This window comes from Mus caroli, unplaced genomic scaffold, assembly GCF_978045245.1.
Source record: "Mus caroli unplaced genomic scaffold, Mus_caroli_1 scaffold_5, whole genome shotgun sequence".
Taxonomy (NCBI): Eukaryota; Metazoa; Chordata; class Mammalia; order Rodentia; family Muridae; genus Mus; species Mus caroli.
In genome coordinates, this window is record NW_028227260.1 from 85,913,496 (window position 1) to 85,937,122 (window position 23,627).

The 23,627-nt window shown below is 34.3% G+C and overlaps 1 protein-coding gene across 3 annotated transcripts in view; it reads right to left on the reverse strand.

Moving 5' to 3' along the window:
• Positions 1-23,627, reverse strand: part of Dmd (dystrophin) — a 2,436,643-nt gene that overhangs the window by 1,890,185 nt on the left and 522,831 nt on the right. For all 3 annotated transcript variants that reach the window (XM_085838134.1, XM_085838135.1, XM_029473188.1), the window contains exons 3-4: positions 7,321-7,413; positions 3,263-3,340 (exon numbers count right to left, since the gene is read on the reverse strand). In XM_085838134.1, coding sequence (XP_085694260.1) covers positions 3,263-3,340; positions 7,321-7,413 — 171 coding nt within the window. The remainder of the gene's footprint in view (positions 1-3,262; positions 3,341-7,320; positions 7,414-23,627) is intronic.

Consider the following 23,627-nt stretch of genomic DNA (forward strand, 5'->3'; position numbering starts at 1 on the left):
TGGAATGGAACACAGGGCCCCCAATGGAAGAACTAGATAAAGTACTCAAGCACCTGAAAAGGTCTTCAACCCTATAGGAGGAACAGCAATATGAACTAACCAATACGCTCAGAGCTCATGTCTCTAGCTGCATATGTAACAGAAGATGGCCTAGTCAGCCATCATTGGGGAGAGAGGCCCTTGGTCTTGCGAAGATTACATGCCCCAGTACAGGCGAATGCCAGGGCCAGCAAGTGGGAGTGGGTGGGATGGGGATTAGGGCAGGGGTGGGGTATAGGGGACTTTATGGATAGCATTTGAAATGTAAATGAAGAAAATATCTAATAATAAAAAGAAGAACAAATAAAAAGAATTTGTCTCAAAAAGCAAACAAAAAATGTTTTAAAGAAATATAAAAAAAAAGAAAACACAGGAACTGATTTAACTTGGAAAATTAAAAATGACTAAATTTTTCTGCCTCAAGGGGTTCTGTATTCTATTACCTGGTCGATAAAGTAACCATAATCGACCACTTTTTCCTGTGAGCACATGAAATAACATTTTCTCAAAAGTGAATTATTTCCTCATTTCCCCAGAAAGGTAAAGAAATGGGCAGCATTAGGATACAGGTTTTCAAAACACACCTGATCCAAAAAAACAGAGGAAGAACATGTAGGCAGTTGAGTGCATTGCATGCTGCTCCACTTTCTCCAACACCCAACTAACTTTTTCACTTTCTTTGATTGAGATGATTACATAGTCTCTGAATTTAAATGCCCCTCCCCACATGCCCAACACATGCATTTATGGCAGTAATGACTTATAAATGGCACTCTAAGGATATCAGAGAGTTGGTTTGAAAAGGCACAGTTCACCAGGTTATTTTTTGTGAGTATTTAAATATATTTTTTGATAATGTATCATGTTTTAAGCATCTGTCTCATGATACTTTACCCAAAGCTAGACATCATAACAACTTAGTAGATGTCTCTTTTGATTTAGAGATTGTAATGGTTATTAAATTACCTAGCCACTCAGTGCTTCACTGTCTATCTAGTCTAACTTTGCTTTGTTTGTTTCCTGTGTTTAATAGCAGGACAGTTAATACATTATTTGGCTTTACAGGGTAACGTAGACTTTTATAATCATTATGCTGATAGTTGTCCTAATGGATTAGATATTAAAAGTTATATTATTTCTCTTTTTCCTTATAAATATCACCGGATACTTCTGTTGAGCTCCAGCCATTCTATAGCATTGAAAAATAACATTCTTGATAATGACAAAGATTGGTTTTGTTAATGCCTGGAGAAAGGTATGGAGTTGTTCTTGGGCAAATTAAATACAATTGTTAAACTGTTGTTTCTTGTAAACTCAACTTTATAGGGAGAATTTATATAAAATGAGCACTGTTTTATATGTCTACTATGTTTGAAGCATCCAGAGACATGACGTAACTACTCTATATTTATAATATGTTTACATTATTCATATTTTTACCATTAAACACTCTATTATTAAAATAATTAATTTAATACTTTAAAAATATTCTACAATTAAATTTCATTATAGATTAAAGTATTCTTATTATGCTGTCTTTGCTTTTGATTTTAATTCCCTTCAGTAAAAAATTCTTTAAATACTCTTCCAATAGAGTTCTTTATTATTCATTCTTGTAACATTGGCTTTTGAAAAACTACTATTTTTAACTATTGAATATACTATAAATGTCATTAGTTGTAATCGTTATCATGTTATTTTGAGCAGAATCAAATCGCTAGTCAGTTCACTATATTCTACCCTTCATACCCTACCTCACTATGCCCTTTCATCTTTACTTGATTTTGAACATTGTCCTCTTCAACTGCTGAGTTCCCATTCCAAATGCTTCTATACCTCACGGTATTTTTATTATTCTGCCTGGACCCTTCTTATGGTTAATTAAAGGTCTCATTTCCTTTAGGTCTCAGCTTATATAATACCTAACCAGGAAATCTTTACAGTTCTCCTATTTGAGTCATCATTAACCATTTGTATACTGTAACTAAATCATATACACTACATAGATACTACATATACAGTATATATACAACAATATGTATATGTGTATACACACACACACACACATATACACACACATACATATATACCACACACACAGTATAACATATATATGGTAACATCTACCATATAAATGTATACATAGCTTTTCCAGCATTTTTATGTCTTATTAATGACTACAAACCTTTGTGTTATTATTCATTGCTTACACGGTAGGGCTCTTTACAAGTTTTCTTTAGACCATTTTATGCTAATATCAGAAAAGCTAAAAATTTACAGCTGGAAAACAATCAAATTTGTAATGTTTCTATAAAATAACCTTGTCACATTAAATGTGACAATGACACTACATTCATAAATACAACTAATTACTTTACAGTTACATTCTTGCATCTTTTTTGTTATGACCAGATAATCTGGGAAATATATGTGGAACTATAGTTTATTACAAATCTATTAAATATTCCAGTTATTTTAAGAGTATGTGATCAATGCTATTAAAATTAACTTTTAAAATATGTGTTATAACCAGAAAGCTACCAATGATGCCTTGTAAATGTACTTGTTAATTAGAAATGTTGTAGGAGTTAATATAAAAGGAAAAGTGTCTCCCTCTAAGGCCATGATGAAAAGTATAAACTGAGCCTTTCTCAGGGGAGACTAGATGCCCTCCTCCATTCTGATCACTCATTTATCTATGATTCTTTACCTTTTCTAATACATCATATATATTTTTATCCAGGTATACTAAATAATTCTCCCCCCTGTGCTAAAATGGTTGTTGTTTTTCTGGTGAATGTACATTTTTGATGTGGACTTAGTAACTGCTATCTTGAATCTTACAAAGTTCATTATCATTAGCACTGAACATGGGGAATAGCATTCAATAAGAAAAATCTCTTTGTTGTATAGAACACCATTGTATAATGGACTCATTTTATCTATTAAAATAATTAGTTCACCTAATATCTAGAAATAATACAATATCCTTACCCGGTACAGGTCTAACCTTTCTCTGTCCTCTATGGCTGTATACATTGGTTTCCAGAATTATATTAACTGCAAGCACACACAAAGAAAGTAGCACATGGGCTCAGAATAAGAGCTTCTGTGATTTACAAGAGAGATTAATAAGATTTCTCTACAATGGGGCTGAAGCCCTTACACAAATATTAAGCATGCTGTTTCATGGTGTTCAGACTCTGTTCAGGTCACCACTTACATTATTTTTCTGTAAGACCCGCAGTGCCTTGTTGACATTGTTCAGGGCATGAACTCTTGTAGATCCCTTTTCTTTTGGCTAAAAAAAGGGGAGAAATTGTTTTTACTAGAAAAGAAAGAGACAAGAAATTCTACCTGAAAATATAAAAAATGTATAAATTTCACTTTTCAGTTTGAATATTTTACATTTAAATGAACACAGACTGTGCAGCATTTATTTAAAAAGTCTGCATGCTTTGGGCTAATTATCTTTGGCATAGTCCATCTTTAGAATAAAGAATATACCTCCTAGGAAAGAAATCATTTTTCCTTTTACAATATTATTTGAGATGATTGCTCCTTCATTTTTTAAGCCCAGTGTGCATTATTATAAGACCATCAATAATGGAAAACATTAGCAAAATACAAAAGGCAAGTAACCAGGAAGATATAAAAGAAATTTTATTTCTATATATTTTAAGAAAAGTTTGAAGGAGATGTGAGTCTCTTGGCTTGCCCAGTTTCCACTCAGTATCTAGCTAATCATACATGCTCACAACAGCAACCCTATTTTAAATTAGTTGGTCATAAAAAGAAGCAGCATAAAAGTAGAAGGGGCTTGTAGAAAAGAAAAAGTGATTCAACAAGGAGGGCACAGGAGATAGAAGTGGAGGCAAGTCTGATCAAAATACATTTGAAATTGTCAAATAAAACATAATATGGTACATAATTTTCAAATATATATTATTTTAATGCCATATGGTCAATAACATAGAGCTCCCCCAAACAAACAAGCAAGAAAACACACAAACAAAACCCAATATTAGAGTATGAGAGTCTTAAATTATTCAGCAGTAAATAGGGCATACTTAATACACTCCTTCCCCCATGTTCCAGGGATATCCTCAGAAGAGGAAGGAAATAAGCCATAAATATCAGCCATAGGTGATAACAAGGAAAATGTGTTTTCTAGACACAACAGGACACATACACATTCGAACAAACACAGTGATTGTGACAAGATCTGTTTAAGACAAAATCCTTATATAAAAAGTGAAAGGTGGGCATAAAATCCCACCACTAGCTGAGGAGCTATTGGTGTTTGCTAACAGAAGGAAGAGGAAGAGTCAGTTTTCATTAATGATGTGATTCTTGTTAGACTGGCCACACCCTATGGTAGGTTCCACCCTTAAGTCAAGCTTGGCAACATAAACTAGACTCAATGAGGTAAAGAAGAAAAATAAAGAAGAATGATTCTGAAAGTTGGATAGGGGTTTTCAATATAATATGTTAAGATGTTTGCTGTATGAAATTTGCGGTATATGTGAGGTACTTCACATTATTATTACAAACTTGAAATGCCAAATTATTTCATACCAATTGCATATGTAATTATCCTAAACTTAAGAAATAACACATATTCATGGAAATTATCAGTGGAGTAAGGATCCACCATCTCATATGTACCTGTGAAGTCAGAATTTTCATACTTATTTTCTTGGAATTTCCTTATTTTAAACATTTATAGAATAAATAGTGTATTATTCTACGTTTTATTTTTGCCTGTGCTTTCTAAGAGTCTTCCCATCCTTCTGAAGACTTCCATACCCTAGAGAAACTTACTATTTCAACTGGCTGTACAGCTTCCAAACCTTATTTTAAGACTTCTAATCTCCAAGATGACTTGACTAATACTCTTTGTTAAAGATCATACATGTTTGGCTCCTGAAACTTCCTGAAACTCTCGTCATAGCCTCATGAACAGGAATCTCTACTTTTCATATTATAGAACATTTAATCCATCAAGGTCAAAGTGAGAGCAGCCTATATTTTTGTGTTTTCTTACCTATCACCACAAAAGAGGAAGAAGAAAAGACACAGAAATGCATCTTTAAAGCAACACAGAAAAAACTGACATAAATGAGCACAAGTTATGAAAGAATAACTTTAAACAAGTAAGAGCAAGATTTGTTTGTGCATTTATAAACAGAATTGACAGAAAGTATGGGTTGCTCACAACAGTCCTTAATCTATCAATATCATAAAGTAATACATTCTGAATGTATGCATATGTACATAAAGTTTGGACATAATGACATTAAGATTAAGCATACACTATGTCTTCCAATTGGCTACATGACAAAAGCTTAACTGTACAGCATTTGAATGTTTTATTTTAGGAAGTTATCAACCCAAATTCAAAATTCTCATCAATATATCAAACATACAGTAACATTATATAGACAGAATAGGTTATGCTGACATATATATATATAGCTATTAGTGAAAAGAGGTCATGAATTTTATGGAGAGCAGGGAGGATTATTGGAGTATGTTGGAAGGGGGAAAGAGAAGGGAGAGAGGTTATAATTAATTATATTATAATCTCAATAATAAATATAAACTAAATGAATAATAAACTTGAAAATATATCAGTTTAACTTAATGACATATTCACTCTGCATAGCTACTGTAATTTATTTTAAAATGTAAACATAAAGTATGTTTTTTAATCACTATCATAGCCATGCTTACATACAACAAAATATTTCATGGAATTAAAGGCAAATACTAACTAATTTTAAATGTTCCTTAAAAGTTTTCAATAAGATGGAGAAGACTGAGGTTTTTAATGGACTGTCAGAACACAGAGAAACACAGAAAGCAAAATAGGCAAACAAAAGAACAGGGCAAAATACTGGGCAATGTCTGACAGAACAGAGACCAATTTGGCTTGGTGCAGAAGAATTGCAGGAGGCAAGTCAGAGATAGGATGTTGGCCAATTCTACCTTTGAAGAACAGCTAGAATTTCTTTCTTTTTTTTATATAGTATATAAAAAATTGTCATTCTGGAGAGCTCTGCTAAAGGGCAAAGAGAACAGAATAAGATTATAATTGAATAAAACTCATTAGATATGCAGAATGTATGACTAGGTGGACTGGAGTCTTAAACCCTACTTAAAAGAATAATAGAGATCTTAAAAATAAGATGTTTGAAGTCAGCAGATTAGGATTTAAGAGGTTTTCTCCATTATGAGGCTTTCATTAACTGAACTTAGACTTCTCTATGACTGTAGTGACCTATAACATTGTACAACCATGCTTTCTCTCCCTAATGCTGTACAAGTTAACAGTTCTCAAAAGAAAATTATATTTTCTTCACAGAAGCATTTGGATATCAGACTAAACTACCTATATTTTTATTATAGTGTACCAAAATATTTTTGTTCTTTATAAAATAATACAGGTACATTAAAAATATTTGGAAAATATAAAATAACACAAAGATAAACATAAAGTCACTATACATAAAATCTTTATTCAGTTAGTCCTTAAGAAAGATTTTATAATGATAAAATCACAGAATGCTTATTAACTGGATATATTATTGAAAAATTTTACTTTGCTATTCTTCACATGATAGACAGTACAAAAATGAAAATTGTAATATGAATTATTCTATTTTGTTCAGGAGTAGGTACTGTATTAATTATCTGGCTAATACATCGAGGAGTCCCATTAGATCACCCAAATAAAACTTCTTTTGGGGCACTTGACATTTTACTGAGGTTATCGTAATTTCAGAAAAACCTCCTGGCTGGAGAGATGTCTCAGTGTACAAGTGTGAGGAACAGAATGTGTGTCCTCAGCGAACACTTAAAAGCCATGTAGCCATGATGGTAGCCTGTCTATAATCCAAGGGATCAGTAGGCAAAGACAGGTACCTCCAGAAAGAAGCTGGCTAGATACACTCACTGAATCAATGAAGTTGGGTTTCAAGTAGAGAATAATTTAGGAAGATCTGGAAGTCAACATTTGCCTACACACACATGCACACAAGTGCTTGTATACCTGCATATAAACATATATTCACTTCCACATACATATGCATGCAGAAAAAAGAGGAAAGGAAGGAAGGAAGGAAGGAAGGAAGGAAGGAAGGAAGGAAGGAAGGAAGGAAGGAAGGAAGGGAAGAAAGAAAGAAAGAAGGAAAGAAAGAAAGAAAGAAAGAAAGAAAGAAAGAAAGAAAGAAAGAAAGAAAGAAAGAAAGAGAGAGAGAAAAAAAAAAAGATTCCTACCAGTTTTTGCCCTGTAAGGCCTTCCAAGAGGTCTAGGAGGCGTTTTCCATCCTGCAGGTCACTGAAGAGGTTGTCTATGTGTTGCTTTCCAAACTGAAATAAAAAAAAAAAACACTTGAAGACAGCATACTTTTTATGATTCATATCTATAATGAAGCTTTTGGAAATTTAAAGCTGTATTTGGAAGTATTTGGTGTTTACAATTAATAAGGTACCAAGAGTGATAGATGAAAAAGAAAGCTCAATTTAATAAGCAGGGTCAAAGAAATTATAACATTAGGACAAATTATTTGAATTGCTAATTATGGCTACTTGAAAATTTACAGCATAATTTATCCAATAAATCTGTCAGATTGTTCAATATCCTTTGTCACATTTTACACAAAATGATTTTTAAAACTCCTGTTCTCATTTTTGACAATTCAAACTTTGGAATTATCCAGTTTAGGTAGTTAATAATCTTGAAGCCTATTGCACCTGATAATCTCAAGTGGTCTTCCACCCAAGTTCCCAGTAATTCCTGTTGGTCTCCCATCCAGATATTAACCAGGCCCAACCATGCTTAACTTCTGGGATCGGATGAGATTAAGAGTGTTCAATGTGGTATGGCTATTGATTTAAACACCATCCAGAGACTGACCCACCCAGGGATCCACCCCATATACAACCACCAAACCCAGACACTATTGCATATGCCAGCAAGATTTTGCTGACAGGACTCTGATATAGCTCTCTCTTGTGAGGCTATGCCATGCTTGGCAAATACAGAAGTGGATGCTCACAGTCCTAAAGAAGGATCTAGAGAAAGTTACCAAGGAGCTAAAAGGGTCAGTAACCCTATAGGAGGATCAACAATATGAACTAAACAGTAGCCCACAGAACTGTGTCTCTAGTTGCATATGTAGCAGAGGATGGCCTAGTCAGCCATCAATTGGAAGAGAGGCCCTTGGTCTTGTGAAGATCATATACCCCAGTACAGGGTAATTTCAGGGTCAGCAAGCAGAAGTGCATGGGTTGGGGAGCAGGGCGGGGGGGAGGGTATAGGGGACTTTTGGGATAAAATTTGAACTGTAAATGAAGAAAATATCTAATAAAAAATATAAAGAAAAAAACAGTGAAAACAAGTCTATTAAGGCTTTTCTCTTGTTTTTATAGGTTATCTACTAAGACATTCCATCAAAGAGCCTAAAAGTTACTCTAAGTCCTAACATTTTTGGAGTTAAGTACAGATTGGAGGCACTGAACTGTGCAAGTAGATTCTGTCACCATTGTATCATTTGTGTCATGTTTCTCTCATTCTGTCATGACATTCTTGTCATAGTTATGCACTCATCTTGCAGGAGTAGGTGAGACGAAGTCTTTGACTATGTGAACTTTTATTACAAAACTAGAAGATTGCAAAGTCAAGATTTTGTGCCAGGACTAGGAAACTTCTGAAGCCTTTATTCCTTCCATCTTACCGGTAACTCTATCATCTTTCTATTCATTATCTTACAAATATATTGTTTGTTATGATATACACACCAAAAGTCTTGCTAGTTTTGGTTAAAATTTCTACAATTGCTTCATATTAAATTCTTTTCAGCTCTTTGATTGCCCATGTTATCTTCAAAGATTTAGTCCATCTAGCACTAAGTTTATGGTACACCAATAAACTTAAGTGAGATGCTGGATGTGGCACATATTGGTAAATCAGACATATAATGTCTCTGACAGAAGTTCTTGCCCATCCAGGAAAATATGTTCATGAATGATAATATCACACACAGAAAATTTCATGGGTCCAGGAGAACATAACTGTGCAAGTACCAGAGTCTATGGAGCAGAATCAGGAATTGCTATCCCAGAGTATCAAATGGCAGGCCTAATATGAGGCTTAAACTATTCGACTTTACTCATCACCTACTTAGACTGCAAACAAACTTTGACATTGTACTGGGAGCAATGAGCAGACATAGCAGGTAAAGTAAATATCTGAAGTGTTACGGTATAAGTAGTGGTGGTGGGGAGGATAAAGGAAAGATGGAGCAGAGGGGATGGACTTTGTTAAAATACATTTGCAATTCTAAGAAATAATAATAAAAACTTAAACCCAGAAACCTCACTACAACCTCCCCCCCAAAGAAAATTCCTGGATGCAAGAAACAAGACAATTTTGATACTTCTAAAACAAAAGACATAAAAGTTGGATTCTTCCTACATCTGGACAGGAATAACAATGATGGTACCTGTGAGTGTCTAGTGCCTTCTATGAAAAAAACAAACTTAACTTTTGAAGATAAGTCACTGATTCTTGCATGATAAGTTTTTGTCATATCAAGTATGGACTATTTTTTACAAACTAGCTTTTGTATTGAAACTGTACTCCAATGGTGCTTTTGAAACATCCAGAAAATAATGAAAATAATAGGAAACTTAACATGATGAAAAATTTTAAAGTAGGGTTATGACATATAATATATAAACAAATATTAAAACAACAGTGACATTTAAGCAGAAAATGAGTGTATAGTTCTCAAGATCTTTATATGTAAACATATGTTAACATGTAAAATTAAGAGTTTTTCAAGTGAATTAAAATGCATCTAGAAATGATGTTTATTTTAGGAGCAAATTTTCCAGAGGCAACTGAGAAAAGCATGTCTTCTAAAACTATCAAAAAGAGAACCTTGCAAATAGCAATATGCCAGTTTTAAAATAAAGGCAAATGCATTTTTTGACAAAGGTAGTTGTTTGTAGGAGATAGTGTGCATTCATATTGATTGCCAGATAAACTCTGACAAAACAAGAAGGACATGGCATTTGTTTTTATAAAAGAGAAGAGAAGCTGATAAGTATGAAATATGGCTCAGGAAATAAAACTTAAGGATCATATAGCAACACCCATATGGTTTGATTTAAGGAAAATAAGAACCTAGATGAAGGTTGACAGGCTAAGAGAATTGCCTATAGTCCAAATGTGACACAGATTCTTTATAATTTCCATTTCATGCCCAAATCAACAAAAGTGGAGAGGGAAGAAATGTTTCTGGTCTAGGCACAGAATCCCAAGTGTAACTATTTAATAATCTTAGTACAAGGAAGCAATGCATTGACAGGACAAAGACTGATCTTAACCTTTTATCAATTTTCCAAGCCCATATATAAATATTATTTTGTTGAATAACATAATAGAAGTCCAAGTTCTATTTGTTCCATCCAGAAGCAACGTGCTTTGAGTAAGTAATTCTGAATGAATATACCCTGGATATGGTAGGATCAATTCCTTAGTATCTATAAAGATTTAACAGTTCTGCAAAAGCACAGGCTGAAGCAGCCTTTGTCCTCCATTCTTAAAGCATGTTTGCTTTAATGTAAAAACAAATATAAAAGCACCTTTGAGTAAAATTGCCACCTACTAAAGCAATTCTCATTGAAATGTCTCAGAGTTTCACATGCTTTGTCAACATGTAGTACGACTACTCAAAAGACAAAAAGAAACATCTCATTACTCCTGCATCGTTTTTAGTTTAATGACTCTCCACTCATTGGACAGAGTTATAGATATCATAACAGAAAAAGGAGACAAAGTTTGGAGCTGAGACGAAAGGACAGACCATCTAGAGACTGCCATATCCAGGGATCCATCCCATAATCAGCCTCCAAACGCTGACACCATTGCATACACTAGCAAGATTTTGCTGAAGGGACCCAGATATAGCTGTCTCTTGAGAGACTATGCCGGGCCTAGCAAACACAGAAGTGGATGCTCACAGTTAGCTATTGGATGGATCACAGGGCCACCAATGGAGGAGCTAGAGAAAGTACCCAAGGAGCTAAAGGGGTCTGCAACCCTATAGGTGGAACAACAATATGAACTAACCAGTACCCCCTGGAGCTCGTGTCTCTAGCCGCATATATATCAGAAGATGGCCTAGTCAGCCATCAGTGGAAAGAGAGGCCCATTGGTCATGCAAACTTTATATGCCTCAGTATGGGGGAACGCCCAGGCCAAGAAGTGGGAGTGCGTGGGTAGGGGAGTGGGTGGGGGAGGGTATGAGGGACTTTTGGGATAGCACTGGAAATGTAAATGAAGAAAATACCTAATTTAAAAAAAGAAAAAGAAAAAAAGAAAAGAAAGAAAGAAAAAGGAGCACAGGCTCCATGGACAGCAGAGGCTGACTATGGAGCTCAAGAGCTCAGTTCCCTAGTTGTGAAGTAAGTAAACCTTTGTACTAATTAATAAAATGGAATCACACATACCTCAGAGCACACCTGTAATGTCGAAATGAAACAAAATATATGTATTTTATAGGCATTGCCTATGACTGAACAACTTAAGCTACACTTAATATGGGATGGTTTTAAAGCTCTATTTTTTTCTATTAGTGCCTCTCTAGTACTAAGTTCTAGGGACATGAAAGTTTAGCATGTTGTTTAAATCTAAGGGAAAATGCTAAGTTCATTCACAGTGCATGTGATTATATTCCCTTATAAGAGTAGATGTGGGTTGAGGAGCAGGGAGGAGGGAGGGTATAGGGGGCTTTGGGGATAGCATTTGAAATGTAAATGAAGAAAATATCTAAAAAAAAAAGACTTGGGAGGAAGTTGGGGTCATTTTACTGATGACTAGGTAGACAGTGGTACCCAGATGGCATCTCTCAACAAAATAAATGGGTTGATAAAGAATTCAGCGAGTTAATTATGGTTAGAATACTCCCCAACAAAAAAGAAAGAAAGAAAGAAAGAAAGAAAGAAAGAAAGAAAGAAAGAAAGAAAGAAAGGAGAGAGAGAGAGAGAGAGAGAGAGAGAGAGAGAGAGAGAGAGAGAGAGAGAGAGAGAGAGAGAGAGAAGATGCAAGGAAGGGCAGCCTTAATTGTCCACATACAACCACTGGGAATAAGAAATGTTACATGCAGGTGGGAAAGTCCAGAGAAGTTTCATATTCTTGCCACTAGGCTATTATTAATTAAATCTTGGTTTGTTTCCTTCCTGTTTCATCTTTGATAGCTATCACATCTTTTTTCATGGGTGACATTTTGGGTCATGAAAGTATTACTCTTTTCCTAAAATTCCATCATTAATGGCTTTCTTTTCAAGTGCAGAAAATGATTTTGTAAAGCATATAAAGTGCCACATCCTTTTTGTGCTACATAACTCCGTGGCTCCCTGTCTTCAGTTCCTTTCATAACTAATGGTTGCTTTATTAAATGAACTCGGCGAACTTTGACATTACTCAGCAGATTCATGCATTCAGTTATTGACTTTTTTACTAACCTAAATAGCAAGATGAAAAGATTGTAAGATAATAATCCTTCTACAGCACTGTCAGCAAGGAATTAAGAAATACAGAAGTCCAGACCATGTTAAAATATATCAGCTGGTGACATAAACAAAGTCAAGAAAAATGTAAAAAAGAAAAAAAAGCTGGGAAAGGCTCAGAAATGCATTTGTGAAGCTGTTTAAGTGGCCTCTGACTCTTCAGACTTGCATTGCTCTTTTAACCTGAAATTTCAGAAGGATCAATACAATGTTCCAGTAAGAGGTAAAGAGCACGGGGATAATTTAGCATGACCTTCTGGTTACAAAAAGGTCAAGCCATGGATATATCTGTTGCTCAGACAGTCAAGAGACTGTTCAGTGATTACAAATGTCTGGACACTGGAAACACCAAAAGGACTGCAAAAGTGAGGAATCGAAATCTCCTGGGAGGCAATGTGGCTAAATTGCTCACCACAAAATAATGCAGCCCACTGTAGTGTAAATAATTACCTCTCATAGGTGATTGTTCCTTTAAGATTGGTTTAAACAGCCAGAAAGATGGTATTGCTGCATAAAATATACATATAGTAAACATACACTTTAAGTTGTATAGCTCAATGAATCTTTGTAAAGTAAATAGATTTATATTACCAGCAATCACATATGGAAACAGGATTATGTCTTAGAGCCTGGTAGGAATCTCACACCTTCTATGGACTAGCCTCCTCAAGAATGACCACTATACTAATTGTTCACAACACATACTAATAATGCTTTGCAAGCCTTGTAATAAAAATATAAAATTTGTTTTGTCTTTAATTTTAGGGTTCTAATGATTGAAAGGAATATCGCTTATACAGAGGGAAGATAGAAAGGAAATAATTCACACTGATGTGTGGTTTACCAAGCATAAGGAATTGTAATTTTGTGCCTTTATTGAAATCCATATTTTCAATATTCTCCCTATGAGATCTTGAGTCTCCTCTCTTATCCATACCTCCAGTCCATTTCCATTTTAAAAATCAAGTTATAGCATTATCCATAGTATAATGATATAAAATTTTTAAGCTGAATGGGGATTTTAAAAAATAAGATATGCTTAAACAATGCTAATTATTATGGATCTATACCAATATTTTGAACCATAATACTCCTACTTCTAGACAATTTATCTCTGTAATCTTAGACTCAGAGTGACCTAAGGCACTAATTAATTTGACAATATAAAGATTAAATGGCTAGCAAATGTGAGGTGTAAAATATAGCCTCTGGATTAGAAAGTATTCAATAAACTCAAATGCATGTCTTTTGCTGTCCTTCTTTACATGATGGACCGGTGCAACTCTATTCTAAGGATCCAAAGGTCCATACAGAAATAAATAATATTGTAAGAGTTTAAGAAAAGAATGTTTGTGAAGATGAAGATAGGGTTTTATGAAACCACTGGAACTAAGCACAGAGAAATATATTCACTCCTAGACTCAGAAAAGAGAGCAGTTTTTGGTCTGTAGACAATGAAAGATCCAAGAAGACTGCCTGAGAGAGAGAGGAACTCCTATCACTCAGTGTCTTGATCTTTCTTTCTATATTCCATCTATCCTGCTTCCTTTAAGACTTAGCCATGGCCCCCAAACACCCAGAAGTCCTGGGGACAAGGAAATCTGCTGCTAGAGGGAAGCTAGTCTCTTGGAATAGATTAAAGGAAGAAAGTGAACCCATGTGGATGAACAACCACTATTTTGGACACTTCACACATTGGAAAAAAATGTCACAGACAACCATGTCATGAAGGAATTGGAAGACCAAATGTTCTTCCTCAGACTTAATCTACCAATTCTATCTCTAGCAATGTCATTGCAAGAAGCCAAATGTATCAGTGGGATACATTTTCTTAACAGGAGTATCAAAGTTCTAGAATGTTCTTAGGCTTTAGCAGATGAAAATTAATATGTATTTATTCATTATCACATACGTTTAGAGACTCCTATGAGCCAGGAATAGCACTAAAATCTGGCTACAAAGATCATGAAGAAAAAGCCAAGTTATTCCTTGGAACTAGGAAGTACTCAGCAGTTGAGTTATATAATATAATACTCTCACATTCTCTCTAGTTACAGAATGATATTCAGCAGTTAGTCTTTATAAAACATAATCACTAGCATCTAATTTGTATGTTGTAGTACTAAGTATACAAAATATGACTCAGGCAGATTGCACATTAGAAACTTCAACAGTAACAACACAAAAGTTGATGAAAATCAAGTCATTATATATAAATGGTTTGTTTTAAACATCAAAGGAAAGAATACTTAAACAGAGTCAGTATGTATCATTGTCTAATCGGAGCTATCTCTTACAAAGTTTGGGTTTTAAAATAACTGAACTGATTCACTTAGGCTTGTGATTTCTCATCTGCAAATTACCAAGGATAATAATAGTTCATTTGCCCCAAGGATTCTAAACCCCAAATATTACAAATTTTGGTAATTTTCTATCATATTTTGTTTGATATAACCATAATAAAATAAAAAAATATTGTAACATAGCTTTCTAACACATGAATTTAGGTAATTATCTTTTATGTGAATTACATATTCCTTATATGTTAGAATCCTGAAAGACTCCTTTTTCTTTTAAACCACATAAGGAATTAATTGATTTGTATTTGGACATTTAGGGATAGACATGGATATCAATATGATCTATTCTAATAATTGCTTTTTACATAAAATTATGGCACAAACATGCCAAGATGGCACATTTTTTCATAGTATCTAAACACACACATGTGTGTATATATATGTATATGTGTTTGTGTATATATATATATATATATATATATATATATGTATATATGTGTGTATGTATATATATACATGTATGTATGTATATATGTATATATACATACACACATGTATATACATGATATAATAAATAAGATTTTTTTCCTTTTTTTGAGACAGAGATTTTCTGTATAGTCCTAGCTGTCCTGGAACTCACTCTGTAGACCAGGCTGGCCAGGAACTCGGAAATCTATGGGCCTCTACCTCCTGAGTGCTGGGATTAAAGGAGTGTACCATCCCTGCCAACATAAGTAAGCATCTTAAGGAAATGCAACCTATCAGCAATTAGAACCAAATAAAATCTAAGATGGCTAAAGAATATTTAGATTTGTTCAGACATGATGAAAGGGCAATGGCCTATGATTATTCATATATTTCTATAATGAATAAATTTAAGTTTTATTGATACATTATATATACTTTCATAATATACATGACAGAAAATTATATGTGTTGAATGTGTGTGACAATACATAGCTTTTCTCCCCAATTGCACCATTCTTCTTCCCATTAGGAAGTCAACCTTGGACAATTCATGATTTCTTCTTCAATGACTATATTGAAGGCCTGTTTGTAGATAATATCAAATCAAGGAAAGGAGTCACAAGGTTAGATGGCATAGGATATGCAAGGAAAGTCTTATATGTAACTTGTATTTCTATTTCTTTCTTACAAGTGGAACCAGAGGAAATTTTCAATCCTGTAGTAATATATTTAATTAATTTCATCTTTTTTCATAAGAACCAGTTTCATACATACAGATTCAGTAGTATTTGAGCCAAAAATCAGTATGCCTTACATATTTAGCTTTAATTAATTTTTACATCAACAGAATGCATCTCTATCTTACAGATAATAAATTTGAAACATAGAAAACAACAATTTTCTAAAGTTATAAGTGTTATTTACATATAACTCTCAATGTAGATAATCTACCTCCCCATCTCTTACCAACTTTCTATCTCTACTGCCTAAATATTTGTAATAATTATTTGGTTATTATAACATTCATTGTAAGTGATAAGGAGTTATAACTTGGACATTTTTATGATCTTAAAAAAGCAATTTTAATGGTCTTTTTTTTACATTTTCTTATTTTGTTTCACTAATGTGTGTTTTTTCTTGTATCTATGCTTGTGCCACATACCTACAGTACCACAGAAGTCAGATAAGGGTGTTCAAGCCCCCCTAGAACTCCCTAGATCTGCTCCTCTGCAAGAGCAAGATGTGCTCTTAATCACTTACCCATCTCTCAACCCCCTGCTTTTCCTGTTCAGTATCTGAATGTCACATGCTAATTTAAGAAAATAGTTATTTCTTATGCCAGACTGAATTTGTGACAAGGAGCACAGTGATAACTCTCATGTACACATTATGATATTTTTCTCAAGTCTGGTGCTGTCGAGATGGTTCATTGGCTAAAGCCACCCTTCCCAATGATGGGAACCTGAGTTTATCTTCTCCATCATCCACATTAAGCTGGATTCATGTGTCTATGATTCCAGTGCCCCTCCACCAGATGGAAGATGGAGACTGGGGAATTTCTGGAAGCCAGTGGTGCCACCTAGCAAGTTATTCACAGTGTTGAACACAGGTACCCTGTGTCTCAAATAAGGCTAAAGGTAAAGGTTGAAACCCAAAGTTGTTCTCTGACTTCCACATATGCACAGGCACACATGCTTCAATATTTACTCAAGGACAGACACCCATAAATACACACATATGCGCAAAGACTAAAATAATTGAGTAAAGATCTCAAGGTTTAAATTGTAGCAAATAAAATAAAGCATTTTATTTTTATGCTTGTATTGCAGGCATTTCTTAAATATCTAAATAGGCCACTTATTTGTTTGAAAATCTTCCATTTATTGGTTTTATCTTGATGAATATAGTACTTTGAAGCAAATAAGTACTTATTTAAATAGCACTTCTAGCTTTTCTCAGTTGTGCAGAAATGGAGGTGAATTATATAACACTTCTACAGTTGTTTCCATCATATGTCAAAGGGGAGAAGAATTTATGTTACAGAATTACATTTAATCAGTATTATTCACATGCTCTATACTCACATGCTCTAGACACACCAGGAACAATAGGTAGATGAAAGCTTTCTTCCCCTTTATCCATTGCTATTGTTTTCCCAGAATTTGTTACATTCTAGGAAAGAGGTGTACTTCAAAAACAATTATAATTATAATCATTTTGATACTGGTGTCATAAATGTACTTTTGGTAAAGAGAGATTTAATCCACTCTGGAGAGAATAACCAAAGACAGGAGCTTCTCAACTGCATTTGAAAAGTTGAATACAATATTAGCAGGAAAATGTGGAAGGTGAGAAGATAGCACAAGCAGAAAGCCCTCCAGATACAAAGATCAAATTACATTTTCTGATTCCAGAAACAACAGTAAGCCAGTTCTTCAAGCATAGGGTCTGTTAAGTAGTGGAAAAATGAACACATTACAGAGGCATGAGATTACATCAGAGAATATTTGATAAGGCAATCAAAGGAACCTGGATACACATCCATTGTCTTCAGACTTTTTAACAAGATTTCTAATTTTGAGACACTCCACTAAAATATGACTAAATTATTAATGTAAAAAAATATGGCTCCATGTTAGTGCCATAATCTTATGTAAAAAGCAATTATTAGAATAGATCATATTGATACCCATGTCTATCCCTAAATGTCCAAATACAAATCAATTAATTCTTTATGTGGTTTAAAAGAAAAAGGAGTCTTTCAGGATTCTAACATATAAGGAATATGTAATTCGCATAAAAGATAATTAAAAAGGTAAGACCTAACTACTTCCTTTTGGGTACTCTTCAGAAAAGCATTGTTGTAGAAACACTAAGTGGAGGTGACAGTTTTAGTTCACTGAGAATTATTTTAACTCACTGTTTTTGAATAACAAGTCATTAGATGAATAAAGGAAATGAGATAAATACTTCTTTTTTTAGGAAATAAACTTGCAGCAGAGTAAAACTTTACCAAATGGGACCCAAAAGAATAAAGTCCATTGGATATTTTTAGTTTCCCAATTATACATTTAATAGAAATATTGATTAAGAAATAAAATATCACACATTTTTGCATACACATACCTAGAATATATAATGACTACAGAAAGGTTAAAAGAATACGTTTACTAAATATTGTTATAGGCATTTTTAAAACTTATTATTGTTCAATTTATTTTGTATGAAGCCAAGAACCAAGAATATTTGCTCTTGGTGAATAATCAGTTATTAATTCTTTATCTTTCCTTCCTTCCTTCCTTCCTTCCTTCCTTCCTTCCTTCCTTCCTTCCTTCCTTCCTTCCTTCTCTCTCTCTCTCTCTCTCTCTCTCTCTCTCTCTCTCTCTCTCTCTCTCACTTGGAAGGATACTAATGTACTAATGGAACTATATAGAATGCATTGGAGAACATTATTTTTCTTCAGTGCAGTTGTTGGATAAGGCCTCTCTTTCTGTCCATAATTAATTTTAGCAGTAAAAGACCTTCTATAGCTTGAACTACTTTGTCACACAAAAATTCAAGAGCTCTTTGTTTTGTTTTGTTTTAATTAGATATTTTCTTCATTTACATTTCCAATGCTATCCCAAAAGTCCCCCAGGCCCTCCTCCCCACTCCCCTACCCACCCACTGCCACTTCTTGGCCCTAGTGTTCCCCTGTACTGAGGCATATAAAGTTTGCAAGACCAAGGGGCCTCTCTTCCTAATGATGGCCGACTAGGCCATCTTCTGCTACATATGCAGCTAGAGACACGAGCTACTGGTTAGTTCATATTGTTGTTCCACCTATAGGGTTGCAGACCCCTTTAGCTCAAGAGCTCTTTTAAAAATTGTATTTTGTAAAGATTTTAATCACTGATATATGTGTCCTGTGTATGGACATGCATTAATTTGTTTTCACCTTTTAAACACTTCAAATCTCAGCTATACTATATTATTTCAAATATACAGGTACATCAGAACATTGTTAATTTCTTTGACAAGTTTTGTCATATGTTCCTAGCGAGCTGCAAGTGGACTAAGTAGCTTTGATGATTTTAACTGAGCTTTGCTGGATGACTCCTACTATGTAACAACCTCCTATGGGATAGCTAGGGCATCTTGGCTCTGCTCCACATCTCTGTCATTCTCCCATAACCTGGCTCAGGTATGTTTCTATGGTGAAGAAAGTGCCACATAGAGGACAGAAAAGTGGTCACACCCTTTGGAGGCCAATGTGTGTTCCATTTTAATGGTCAAAGCAGGTCAGGGGCTGACACACATTCAACAGGCATGAAATGCAGAAGAGAAAAATCAATGAGGCCACACTCTAAAGGGCATGGACTCATTAAAGGATGAAATATTTGGACTAATTTTGCTGTTAATCTACCATTTAGAGCAGATGATCCTGCACAACATAGCTCTCATGCCAAGTAATATTTCTACACAAGAGTAGTCTCTAAACAATGCCAATACTGAACTTTCTGAAACAGTGAGTTAAAATAATTCTCAGTGAACTAAAACTGTCACCTCCACTTAGTGTTTCTACAACAATGCTTTTCTGAAGAGTACCCAAAAGGAAGTAGTTAGGTCTTACCTTTTTAAGGAAAGCACAGGAGAAAAATATTTACGTATCTATATATGCAAAGTAATTATAAACTTTAATGGCAACTCTCATTTTGAAAACAGAAATATTACTTTTGTAATTCTTTATGTAGAAATTTCTATACAAATATTCTGTTATACATGACTTATCTTGAAAAGGTCTCAAACTCTGTAAATTATCTTTATGAAAAGCAAATACTTCCTAATTGTAAACACAGTGGCATACAATGCTTATTTCTGGGTAGCAGCAACTTGCCAAATCTATCCTTAAAGAAAATATAAACTAAAATGACCTTGACTTAAAAAGAAAAAAGTCTCTCTACACTAAACTGCATTTTCACTCTTATACAGCTCTATTTTTGGCTTACTAATTTTATTGTACTCCAAAGAGTGAACATTTACTTGCCTAACTAGTGAAAATCTCTTTTAGTCATTTAAAGTGCATCACAATGAAACATCTTAACATATTACAATAGACACTTCTGTTTGATAAACCCCTAGCTGTGTCTTTACTAACAACTACAGCCATGGTTACCTTTGGCTGTACTATGAAAGTTAGATGGTAAAATGTGATTATATCTAAATTTAAGCAGATGAACTAGTTACTTGGGGAGCTTGCATATCATCAACTGTAAACAAAACTTTATGAAATGAAAATGTGTCTTCAAAGACTGATTGGCTGGTGGAATGTGGAGATGTTAAAATGTTGCAGTGCCAGGAGTTAGGTACTTTCTCTGGGACTAGTTTTAGCCTCATCAATAGGTATCCCATGTCCATCTCCATGCATCATGTAACTAATAGATTGAAACACTTTGAAATATATTAGCTTAGACCACCAGCTATCACAAACTCAAAAGCTAAAAATGTTAACAGATAATGTCTAAAGGCAGTAGAAAAAGATTTGAGCATCTTGCTATAACCAGCTCTAATATACCCAGCAATGTATTTTAAACTTTGACTTGATTCACTCTTTGTTCAGCACATATATAAAAGTCCATGAAACTGCTTCCATGTTGGAACATGGAATTTGGGATAACCTAAATCTGTTCTCCTGGTCTCTCAAAATGGCTCAAGAATGTACTTTCTCTTCTTCTGTACATTGAGAGCTGTGAAGTGTGTGTGTGTGTGTGTGTGTGTGTGTGTGTGTGTGTGTGTGCTTTGGCACATCTCTCTGGGAACTTAGCTTCAAGTACAACAATTAATAATCTTGGATCCTTCAGTTTGTGAGATATGTTCACAATGGAATTACTGATTTGAGAGCAAAATTTAGAAAAGAATTCACCAAAACTTTTTCATACTTTTTTTTGACAATTCTGATGTTTATGCCTTTTTCTAATTGCATATTTAACATAATTGTGTGGGTAATCTCGAAAATTGATTGGTAAATAATCATTGATTCACTAATGTATGTTTGGGAAAGTGTCATGGAACACTAAATTTTAACTACTGTAATTCACAAAGCAGGCATTGTCTTATTATAACACTTCAATGACTACTAAAAAACACTCCTCATAGTCCAATCTTAAGTCCTTAAAGGAACTTAAAATAAACATGATCATTAAAATGCTCTTTGTCTTTCTCAATGTATTCTTTAGTGAGTAAATTCAATTTGACCAAGTATTGATCAAAAAATCAAACAAACAAACAAACAAAACACCTGGGCATAATAAGTGCAGAAAGAGACAAGATAAAATACTGTAATCACATCGAATTTATATCCATTACCCCTCATGAACTGATTGAATATGTGCAACAGATTGAAAGTTTTAAAGATGAATATGTACTCAACTGACATATAAAAGGCAACATATAACAAGAATAATGGAAGGAAAAACCACAACAAAACAATGTAAGAACATACCAATCCTACTTTCATGAGCATGAATGGCAATTCTAATCATACAGCTTATCACCAGGATTACCTGAAATTAAAACTTCCTGACCATATCCAACACCACATATAAAATGTTGTCTTTTATGATACAATGGTGTAATTCTGGCATGGAGAATATCCTGAGATCCATCTTTAGCATGAACGTGGTGGAGAAGCAGAAAATATAAATGAAAGAAAACAAAAGGAGAAAGATAAACTCCCTTACAATCTTCTACCTGACAAATTGTGATTCCATTCTTGATGGAATGACTGTTCCCCATTCTGCCATATTGTCCCATAATTTTTTTCTTAAGTACCTTGTTTAAATTTTTCTTCTGCTCTAAATGTAATTTATCAGTCTTTTCTCATTATCTTCTGAAACTTGTAAGTACTGAAAATGTATTTTGATGTGCCAAATTTTAGCTGTTAAATCCTTCCTGATAACACATCTATTCACATTAGGTCACCACCACTCTATTGGTTCTTACAACCATTCTTCTATTCCAACATTTTTGCCCTTAATAATGTTCACAGAGGCACGTTATCTGTGAACACAATGTCTCCTCACGGTGCATTCCAATGATCCTATCATCCAAGGATCATCCACCTGTTGACTGTTTTTTTTTTTTTTAAATAAAGCTTTCTTACCTGCTCACTGTATTCTCACACTGCAAGTGATCACAATTGTTCCTGCTCACCACACACTCAGGACCATCCCATAGCTTCATATTTCTATACTAATTTGGGATCACTTTACAGGAGAGGACTTGCAGAAAGATTTAACACATAAACCACCTAACAGAAAGCCAAATACCTTCTTGGTATGGTGGATACTTTCTCAGGATGGCTAGAAGTTTTCCCTACCATGGCCGAGACTGCAGAAGTGGTCTGTTCCCAGCTCATGAATAATATTTTACCCAGGTTTAGAATATCTATACAACCAGAAAATGCCCTAGTATTCTTCTCTAATGTCAACTCTGTTCAAGGTCTTTAGATGTACAGGGGCCCTTCCATATTCCCTACCTCCCACAGTCCTCAGAGAAAGAAAAGGGGGTTAAAAACATATTAAAACTTACTTATCAGAAGTATATTCTGAACTTCACCTTCTCTGGGCTCAGCCACAAAACTGTGACCCCAACTCACACTTGGGCCAGACTCTGAGACTCATCCATCCTAACCTGTATGAGTTAATTTAAGAGGATCTTTTTACTCTTGAGAAAATTCTACTAAAAAACTCCAACCCCACTACAAGATTACTTGCATTTTTTTCATACTCTTAATACACTATCTCTGGGATCTTGTGCAATGTATCCTCCCTCAGGCCTTCACTGATCCTAACAACCTGTTGTCTAGGTTTTTCTAAAGCTTCCTTACCAGCTCCCTCCAGTCTCATATTGCAGGTAACACTTGTTCCTCCTCACCTCATAGCCAGGAACATCTCATATCTTCCTCTTTCTATACTAATTTAAGATCACTTTACAGTAGAGGACTAGCAGATATATTAATACATAAACCACCTAATAGAAAAACATACATATATACTTACTATGGTATATACATTCCCAGGATTTGTAGAAATTTTCCTTAAATGGCTGAGACAGCAGATGTGGTCTACTGCCAGCTCATGAACAATATTTTATTCAAGTTTAGATTCCTATATCTATTCAACCAAAAAAATGGCCTACTGTTCATCTCTAACATCAATTCAGTTCTAGGTTCTTAAATGTATACGGGCCATTCCATAT